The following is a 10,648-nucleotide window of genomic DNA, read 5'->3' on the forward strand; positions in this document are numbered from 1 at the left end:
GGAGGAGGAGGCGCACTGAGCAGGCGCCGCAGCGTGGCACCAGTCACCGTGTGAGAGCTGCATGGTCGCGGCCTTAAAGATACAGAGACACACACGCTCACACACGACACACGTCGACACACACGGCATTTTATTTTATTCTGACGCCATCTAATGGTTGGTTAATATAATGCATTGTTGTGGGTAATTAGGCCATAGGAGGCCAACATCTGTAAATGATCATCATAATAGCGTCTGCGGTTATATTATGCTGATTGAAGGCATTAAATTCATCTTAGTTATACTATCACATGAATGATGTGAGACTTGATTTGCTTACTTACTCTATATGAACTGATTGTCCCTTTATTGATATTTTGTTCACAGCAACAAGGTGGAGATTGAGCCAATATACAGTACATACTCTGCAGTATTACAGGTGAATCAGATTTAGTTTGCAAACAATGTTAGACAACGTAAACAGCATTAGTTATCACAGCACAGCCGGCCTCACATCAGGCTGAGAGCTCCTCTTCCAAAAAAAGCCTTAGGAATAAGACACGACACGCAGAATGTGACTATTTTAACTTCTACCGCAGCATTTCTGTCTGATGTTGCTCGGAACAATTTGTTAAGAAGGTGAGCAGTGTGATTACTGTATCATTAATGCTCTTTGTATCATCTTATATCTTTACATAGCATTACAACAAAGTATGTCCAAAATTGTCATTGTGATAACTATATCTGATTTTATTGGCTAATCTCTAACAATGTAGGAAATGGTGTTGTTTGCCTTTATTTAAAAAGAATGAACAACAATAAGACAATTCACAGCATAGTAACATTAAGTCAGCTCTTACAACCTTTGGCTTTTGAAAATATTAAACCCATATGTTTGAAAAATATGAAAACAACCCAACAAGAACATAAACCGTCCTCCAGTGAAGTTTATCACTCATTTTTCAACCAAAATGCCAGATGGATCCTTATAATACTGAGGTTATCTTTTCAATAAATGTCATTCAACATGAAAGGCTTCAGACGGCCTTCAGCTTTTATGCAGTGAGAATCGCTCTGCACTGTAAGCACAGTAAGGAACGTTGGCATTTAGTAAAAATGCGATAGGAGTTTGGTTTTCTTTCTGGGCCTCTTCAGATTGTTGAATTAACCCATTAAAATAGTGGTTGTCCCTACAAACACAGCACTTTGTACTACTAGCTGTTCACATACACACCCCAAAAAGCGATAGTTATGCTGCTCCATGTGATCAGATCTGATTGGGATTTTGACAAACAGACCTGAGAATAACTTGGACGTGGGTCGACTCCGGACCCTGGGCTGTTCCCAACAGACCCACAAAGACCTCCAGTATGTGGATCATTCCTCACTCAAAACACAACATGGGGTCCAGAAGCAGCTTTGCTCACAGCACACATATAAAAAAAAAGTTAACTGCAAAAATCTGTGACAATTTTGTGGCGGCCTCTCATATCATAGCTAGTGCAAACAGAAGCAGAATCACAAATCCACGTAACAAACATCCCGCAACATCTTCACAAAAAGAGTAAAAATGAAATGTTTCCCTTCTCACTTACATATTTTTCCCTGATTTGAATTTCAGACGCATGTAAACATTCTTGAATATAGTCTAGAGCCACACTGGCACTGGACGGCACCAGTATCAAAGTTTCACCTTCCAAATGTCACTTTCATGCTTATCAAAATTCTGAATCTCTCATCTCCCTTACACACATTCTCTTTCATTGTCTTAACGCAATTTGCTTCCTTTAGGCTCTTTGTGTATTAAAGCAGTGGTGAGGATCTTTAGCATGTTAATCATATACAGTCTAAGCGGAGCCCCCTAGCCTGTTACTTTGATCTAATGAGTATCAAACACTGACCTGTTCTTAAACCATAATCCACTGCTACACTCTCCATCCGTTTGCTCAATACATTACAAACACATCGTTCTCTCGTGTGTTTTCATACCAAATATGTTAAGGAATACACTGGTGGTAGTGCAATCATCAGTGTTTGAACAGAGCAGTGGATTGTTTGGTGGCAGAAGTTTGAAAATGTCTATGGACGTTTTATTGCTTCTTCTGTGAAAACCGGTTGGATTTGAGTGCAACAGTAAGAAACAACTGCAGCCAAACTCTACAACAAGCTACAAATATTTACAGAGTGCAGAGGGCAGTGTGTTGATTATTCAAAAGAGAGACTCTGAGAGAGGATCGCTTTAAACTCAGGAGTGTCTAAAGGCATTCACATGAATCAGATATAAAGTTAGTGCAGAGATAGAAAAACAACCAGAGGCGTCTTTTCCTGATGTTCTAGCCGATGGAATGTCAGTCTCAGGTTTTCCAAAAAAAAACCTCAAAACAACACAGGGTAATCTTAGTGCAAGCAATGAGTCGGCGGGCCGTTCATTCAGTTCATCCAGGCGTAAGCGTAAAGGCCGTTTTCCTGCCACAGCTGACAGCGAGCAGCAGAGTAGTTCTGGACCACTGACAGACTGTGAGACAGCAGTGCAGTGGCTGATGGGTACTCTGGCCACTGATCCTCCATCTTCCCTAAAAGGCAGGAGAGAAAGGGAAAAGAAAAAGAATCAAACCTAAAACACACACATACACACACACACACACACACACACACACACACACTTTCATTCACTTGCTACATCCACGATTGAACTTAAGGAATCGATTCTTCTTTCTTTCTGCACATTGTGTTTAAGCATGATTCCCGCAAATTATTCAAAACCCTTTATGTGAAACGACACACTGTATTTGTGTTCACATTGATGGCTGAACAAGACTTTCACTGTCATTGGCATCTGGTGTATTAGAGAAACCAAGCCGTGTGATTAAAAAGGTCCATAAAGTGAAGAGAGCAGCGTCGCTCTCTGAATTAGCTCAGACTTTAACGACCCCAGCAGAGGAGCGACCGGAATAGCAGCAAACCTAATGGGATTCAGCCGAGAAACCCGGATAAACAGATACAAACATAATTTATGGGAGGAGATTCCATTTAGGAGGCTTGTATCTGCACAACAGGCAGGTGGTGGTGCAGGAAAATGGAATAGGAGGTCCGGCGTGTGCTTTAACAAACAAACTGTGCAGTGTGTGTGACATGCCACCTACCGTCTCTGGCAAAGTTGACAATGTGTCTGGTGATGAGATCCTGGACGGCTCGATCCTGATCAGACAGAGGCTTACTGAGGCGGGACTCAAGCCCGCCAAAGAACGCCAAAGCATCCAAAAAGTGAAAGGAGAAGCGGGCAGGGAATGGGATCAAATTTGTTGAGTTGACGGGCGAAGACAGTGTGTGTGTCACCACATAACGATACACGGGACTCTTCAGGGCCGCTGTAAACACCAGAGGTAAAAGAAGAAAGCTGATCTCAACTCTCCACTCAGTTTGCTCCGAGTTTACTTCACTTTCCTTTGTGTGTATGTGTGTGTTGTTAAGTGTGTATACCCGCAGCCCTCCAGGCCAGGTCGTTGTTGGGACAGGTGGCCCTTATATCCGAGGTCATGGTGGTGTAGGCCCTCTCTGGACAGCGGTCTGTGGTGGGACAGAGGGCTGAGCTGGGGTAAAGCTCCAAAGCCTTTTTCGGGAGACTTTCACTGAAGGTGCTGAGTTTTTCTAAGGGAACAAAGAAGAAAGGAATCACAGCAGCAGTATGAAGGTGTAGACGTGTTTGACTGGAAACCTATTTGTTCTTTCCCAAGTTATCAGCTCGTGTTTTGATTGCCTTTGTAATAATCTATGAGAGCATTGTGAAAATGCCATGGTGAGATATATACGCTTTTTAATCTACCAGATGCATAATGTTGCATTTCAGGAAAAAATTGATGATTAGGTTGAACGCAGCCAGAGTTATTAATTCAGAAACGGCTTAAAAATAGCTTTTCCCATTTCTGGAAAGTAGTTCAGTGTTGGGCAGATGCCAGTGTGCATGACTGACGATGCTTTTCCACCTTTCCACTGCTGGGCTTGTGTTGCTAAGGTGGCCGGCGTCCAATGTGTCCAGTTTGAACAGTCAGGAAATCCTTTTGTGCATTTGGCGGAATCATTATGCTGTAATCTGGACGGGTTAGGTACTCAGCGGTTGAAGTCAAACAACCAGTGACTGACAGGGAGAAAGTCCACTGGCTGTGTTCATACAATGACTGGAGTAAGATTGCAAGTGACTGGAGTCATCAGTCCCAAAACAGACACTGTGCTGAAAACATTCTGTCTTGTTGATTGAGAGTCAAAGGTTGCAGACTGTGAACAAACAACTTTGGGAGAGAAGCCTTCTACAACTCCTACTGCAATTGTGGAACAAAGGAGCCAATCACAGCGCTTCACAATGTGCTCAGAAGCTCCGAAGAACTCTGCCAATACATTAATCAGTTTAGGTCTATTTACTTCCTGATTCTTGTTCATCTGTAGGTCAGGTCAGCAGTTTTGGTTCTGACTTTGAACAAACTCTGGATGAATACTTCTCCTCTGCTGAGGCTTATGTACTGTAGCAGCACTTAGAGCCATTCAATTCAATCAATCAGACAATATGAACCGATACGATTACATGCAGGATCTTATCGGGTTTCAGACTCTTATCAGGACGGATTTCTGTGGCTTGGTTTCCGTGGATTCAGCAGGGATTCATCACACAGTCAGATCGATGTTGATATTGTAGAATTTGACACACTGCAATGACCGGTAATCTCATATAAATCTCCTCACCTGTGACAAACCACTCATAATCTCCCCAGGTCCAGGTGGAGATGTTTGCAGCCGCAGGACTACAGAGAGGACACAGATCACTGAGTGCAGGTATAAAACAGTAACAGCTGATACTACGGAACATAACAGTGTTGAATTAAAGTTAAAGCCAAATCTGAGCTGCTGGTTCTTTACTTGAGTTAATTTAGTTAGTTACTCAATCACATAAAGACCTTAGACCTCAGACCTAGCTCAAGAGATTTATGGGATTTACTCAACTACACTCAAATAAACTCTGCTGTAGTCTACTCCAGGGGTTTCCTGAGGTAAAGGACCAAAACATTCTATCCGCTGCCTGTATCGGACAGAGTGATCTGCTGTTACCTGAAGTCTGTCTCCTGCTCTGTCGTCCCGATGAGGAAAGGGACGTCGCTGTAGTCTCCTCCTTTCTCCCAGAGCTCAAAAGGAGGAGCTGGGAGGAGGTAACCATCCACCACTGCAATTGGGCCATTGATACGCCCTCTAGTGGGCAGGTCACAAGCGTCATCTCCTGCCCACGATGGGTACTCCTGCCATGGTATGGCCTGGGAAAGTTGAGATCATAAATCCATGAGCATGTGTAGGCTACTGAACTGAAATATTGTCGGAATATATGCATTTGAGTGTTTTGGTGCAGAACAAGTGATCCTAATGCATCGTGACTCTGCTGATGTTTGACAAAAATGAGACAAATTCCCTACATCCGTTTACCTGCAGAATTTGTGTGACGGACAGAGCATGCAGGCAGTCCAGGTCTTTACAACCAGTCTTTTTCAGGAAGCCCAGGTTGGCGACTTCAGCGTTCTGCAGCGTGGCGTTATAGACGGATGAAGAGCTCATCTGTACCGCGGCGTGGAAAAGACCCTTTGCCAAAGGGGACATCATCAAAGTCCACACCGACAGCCCACCTTGGATCAGGAGCGTCAGGAAAAGGAGAATCACTCTCATCCCACATATCAATGAATGATTTCAGATCAAACCCCATGCTACCTGTACCAACTTCAAATGTGTGATCACTGACTGAACTGCTGCTAATGCTGTCAGGAAATAATTAAATGTGTCCAGGTTGTTCAGACTTTGCGAATGTCACAGAATCCAACAGAATTCCTACCTGAGCTGTGTCCCATTATCGTGACTTTTCCAGGATCTCCTCCAAATGCTTGAATGTAATCCTTGACCCACCGCAAGACTTGGATCTGGTCCATGAAGCCATAGTTCCCTATGGGAGGAAGCACACCGATTAGCAAAGAGAGCTTTGATGTGGCCTTGTTTCCACTGTCCCATTTTCTCTTTCTCAATCAAAATGGCCTCCCGTAGCATTCTAGCGGCGTGAACTAAAATTAACTCTTTTCAAGCGGAGGGAGCGGGGAAATGGGTCGTGTGGAATTAGGAGGACTCCGAATTAGAAATGTAAGCGCAGAAGGGGAAGATGAAAGGATTCATCTCATCGTGCCATCGAGTCATGCAAGGCTCTCTTCTATGTTACAGTTCACTTCATATCAAGGTCACAGCGCTGTTATGTGGATTACATAACACAGATCAACCCAGGCACATAGCATGAGAATGTATGTCTCACAGCATACAGAGTCAAGTAAAATACCAACTTAAGCACTTAAATATTAGGGCAGGTATGCGTCCTCCACCAGCGTATTCAACACCGAGGAATACTGAAGTGGCTCTAATTTCACTCTTTGATCACAACTTTTACTCTTTTGAATATATATATATATATATATATATATATATATATATATATATATATATATATATATAAAATAAGTGCAAAGTGGTTTGGGGAGATAGAAGTTCTATTATTCTATTCCCAATTTCTATTGCCACACTTTTGATTTAGTGTCTCGGAAAAAGAAAACTATTAAACCTTTGTAGGGCTCAGAGGGACAACTAACTGTAGACTACACACACGTACATGTGTACACTGTGCACACGGTTCACATTTTGAAAACAGTCTTGCTTTTCCATTTTATACTATTGATGGATATTGGATTTTTCCATTTCATAAGCTATGTGAAGGACATATAACACACATTCCACTTTCTCAACAAAATAACATGAGAATTGTCAGAATTTTTTCGTTTTCAGGTTTGTGTATTGGAGCAGGACATTTGTAAACACAGCATGTGGGTGAAGGACACAGGTTCAGTTTCCAGATCATGGAGAACAGGAGACCTCCAGGATGGAGGAAATGGTAGGGAGACATCTGTAGACTTACCTTCTCAACCACAGACAGAAATGACCTCCATCAATCCACATCACACTAGCATTCATTATGCATTCCCCTCTTAATGGAAAGCTATAGACTTTCATAGCATTGGACTGCAAGCTCAATGTAAACAGTATCAATATTTTAAGGCCCTGCTTGAGTGGTAAACAGCTAAAAAGAAAATGGCATCCACAGCCATTATAACCTCTTTAACTCAACACAAGGCACAGCAGTGATTTATATCTTAAGCTTTCAAAATGACTTCTTATCACAATTATCCCGAGGCTGTGTGTTACCCAGCAGGTTTTGCAGCATGTTACTCCACTTCTTACACATTTTCTCAGTGTGGCCCGTTACTCCCACACACGGAAAAGTGTCTCGGTGCTCCAACGAGAGAAGCTTGGTGAACTTCATTACCTCCATCACGTCCAAAGGTTCTGTCTCTGCCTACAACCGTGTATCTGTCAGCAAGACACCTCCACGAGGAAAGGAGGGACTGTGATGATCCTTTTAAGTATTTCATCAACACTGACACACCGGCCTGGGTGCTGAATTCAAGTATGTGCTATGGACTGCCAATCTTGACAGGTGAGCAGTTTATGGCATTGCTGTATATTAATATATATAGTAATAGGGCTACAAACATGTGACAACCATTAATGTGTAGTAATAGTGACTACAAAATCAGAATAATACACATTTTTTTATTTTGATATACTACAAAAGTTATGGATTCAGGCCCGGAGGAAAATTACAAAATCTCTTCTGTTCTGTTACTTTTAGAATACAGTCTCAACTTTAAGAGAGTTTTTGAGACTGATATAATTATGTCAAAATGAAACTGAAGGATAATAAAGTACCTGAAGAGTTGGTGTGAGAACCTTCCCTCAGTATCTCCAGGGCCATGAAGCCAAAAGCGTTGAGCCTGTAGTTGAAGCTGACGTAAACCATCCCCGTGTCTGCTGCCAGCTTCTCTGTGGGCGAGTATCCGCCCTCTCCTCCACTGAGAATATTCAGGTAGCCTCCATGGATCCACACCACCACCGGCAGTTTGGCATCGGACCTCAGTGTGGGCGTCCATACGTTGAGGAAGAGGCAGTCCTCCGAGCCCGTCACTTTCCCTGTGCTAGACATGGGGTTGATCTGGGCACAAATGCTGCCAAAACGGCTGGCGTCCAAAATCGTGCCGCTGCAGTGCAAGAGGGTCGGAGGACGCCAACGAAGGATACCAACTGGAGCAGCTCCATATCGAATTCCTTTAAAGGAGTAAGCGCCATTTTTCTACAAAAAAGACACGAGGAGAGTTCATTTACTCAAAAAGAACAATTTTGAGGCTCTGCAACATCCATCCATTATTTACAGTTTTCTCATTTAGGAAAATACACTTTACTCCTCTACTACATTTATCTAATTTAATCTTATTTATTCTAAATAATACACAAGCTGCTTTGAAGAGTCACATTGTATATTATGAACTTGGAAAGCAACATGTCCTGCTTGTGTTCTTCATTTCTTTACTGTGACTTCTTTCCTTCAGACTATATTCTATGTCAAAATTTTACCTTGCATAATAAATAAAACATGAACTTAAACTATTAAAGCAATTGTTTCACACAACACAGACTTAAACTTAAACTTTTATTCTTAAGTTTGTATCTTATTTACATTTGATTATTCTTTTCATTAATACAGTACTTTCTACACCACTATACAATATACTGAATATTACTATTGTTTTTATATTTTCTTCTACTTTTGTTGCTCAAAATGATGAAAGTGAATGTGAACTCTTGCTGCCTGTGTGTGTGCAGACTCACGTATCTTCCTCTGTAGCTGTCACAGGAGGTGGAGGCCACCGCGTGTTCAGGCGGGCGCGTCTGGGCGATGTAGCCCAGGTAAGCAGCCAGGGAGAGCAGGGCCAACACGGCTACGCAGATGAGGACGATGCAGCGCCTGGACAGCACCAGGAGCGGGCTGATGTAGTGCCTGTGATGCACATACTGTACCTCCCCTTCCTCCAACTCCTCTCCATCCTGCACCAGGTAACGGTACTCTGTCCTCTCCGGGACCTCGAATGCGTCCTCATTCATCTCCTCACTGGGGAAAGACATTACAAAGAGGAGCCCCCCCCCAATGTTGCTTCAGATTGATTATGCCTTCACCTGGATTATACGCAACAACATGGTTCAATTTAGCCCAGATCCAGATATTGATCCAGGTATTGATCCAGATATGCACGCACAGGGGTCACATTTAGGGCAGCGGTATTGATATAAAGCCAGTATCAGATAGCGTTTGAAATAGTGCTGCACAATGGCTGAACACCATACTTAACAGAATCAGAAAACACACACATGCACGCACACTACCAAAAATACGTCTTTAATCTATAAGGCTGATAACACTACTGCCCAATATCTATACTTTTACATAAGTTTAAAACATTGAAGTCTTAGTTTTGAGTGCTCCGTTATCGTCGTAAAACTATAAACGGGTCTGAACCCATGTCATTTCCCGTCGCGCTCTCTCCTTTGCCGTTTCCTCGCTGCGTCACAGACCTACTTGGCTGCAACGCATCTCATTCACAAAGCATTTAATTGTCCTTAAACACTTTAATTCAAAGCATGACTGGTTAAAACACACATTACTTAACTTACCACGTCACTAAAAACTCACACCCACGTGCAAAAACTCAACTAAACTAACTTCAAAACAAACTGACGCACTTAGTTCTCTACATCAAGTCTGCGCATGTCCGTTTGACATTTAAAGGGACAGGCCGCCAAAAATGAGATGGAGAGGAAATGAAATAAAAGGGCTCATTCTAATTAAGAATAAATACTGTAAATGTGATATTGAACTATAAGCTGAGTGAACATTTCTAGGACAGTCCCATTAATTGTTATCAGGTGTAGGATTTGATTGATTGTTATGGTTCGTCGCTCAGTTATCTGCTTTTACTATTTTGTTTACTACAGTAATCAATGGCATTCATAATGAGAATAGAGACGCAGGAAGTAGCTCTATCAGCAGGAGCTTAACCGAAACCACATTAGGGCAATCAATCCAGATCGAAGCTGGGCGGCCAGTTAAAATGTTTTCACTAAGTGTTTGATTAGAGAGACTGGCTGGGGATTCTGCAAGGCTCTATATCTGCACAGCCAGCGACTTTACTCATTGATTCTGATCGAAGGCATACATGCGAGGACCACAGAATTTACACTTTACCTTGTGTGTCCACTCCAGGTAAAGAATCGAGTTTCACTGGGGGTTCTTGTTGTGAGTGACCACAACATTTCTGCTGTGTAAGAGTGAAATTGCTGATCAGCCAGTTTTACTCATGTCTGTCCAGTTTGTTTGCAGGTCAGAATATTTCGAATTGGAAATTAAGGGAGTCTCACTCTCACTCTCACCTCAGTCTTTCTTGGTCTGCCTTGATCAAATCCATCCTTCTATTTTTTTTCAAATTGAATGTTTTTTGCTTTACTAGGCGGAGTGGACATACACACACACACACAGAAAAGCAGCGCAAAATTGATAGATGGATGGAGGGATGGCTGGCTGGCTGGCTGGCTGGCTGGATGGATGGATGGATGATGGATGGATGGATGGATGGATGGATTGATTGATGGATGGATACAGACACATGTACATGTAAGGTAATGTAATGCGGCACTAATTACAAGTTTCAAGAGA

The 10,648-nt window shown here is 42.5% G+C and overlaps 1 protein-coding gene across 1 annotated transcript; it reads right to left on the reverse strand.

Moving 5' to 3' along the window:
- Positions 1–319: 319 nt before the first annotated feature.
- Positions 320–9,710, reverse strand: LOC143004547 (para-nitrobenzyl esterase). Its single transcript, XM_076155514.1, has 10 exons — positions 9,610–9,710; positions 8,770–9,049; positions 7,813–8,233; positions 5,843–5,950; positions 5,443–5,639; positions 5,077–5,276; positions 4,714–4,772; positions 3,460–3,627; positions 3,123–3,347; positions 320–2,552 (listed from the first exon to the last, which is right to left on the reverse strand). The coding sequence occupies exons 2-10, from the start codon at positions 9,040–9,042 to the stop codon at positions 2,410–2,412; spliced, it is 1,794 nt and encodes a 597-aa protein (XP_076011629.1). The 5' UTR covers positions 9,043–9,049; positions 9,610–9,710; the 3' UTR covers positions 320–2,409.
- Between the last annotated feature and the right edge of the window lie 938 nt (positions 9,711–10,648).

The sequence above is a fragment of the Genypterus blacodes genome, unplaced genomic scaffold, assembly GCF_046128005.1.
Source record: "Genypterus blacodes isolate CSIRO-AG114 ecotype Tasmania unplaced genomic scaffold, CSIRO-AGI_Gbla_v1 ptg000067l_1, whole genome shotgun sequence".
Classification (NCBI taxonomy): Eukaryota; Metazoa; Chordata; class Actinopteri; order Ophidiiformes; family Ophidiidae; genus Genypterus; species Genypterus blacodes.

Excerpts from the sequence above, each read along its gene's own strand:
- LOC143004547 (XM_076155514.1), bottom strand. The coding sequence starts at position 9,042 with ATGAATGAGGACGCATTCGAGGTCCCGGAGAGGACAGAGTACCGTTAC. Across the intron at positions 5,951-7,812 it reads TTCTCACACCAACTCTTCAG|GGAACTATGGCTTCATGGAC; the intron begins GTACTTTATTAT and ends TTCCTCCCATAG. Across the intron at positions 5,640-5,842 it reads GATAATGGGACACAGCTCAG|GTGGGCTGTCGGTGTGGACT; the intron begins GTAGGAATTCTG and ends TCCTGATCCAAG.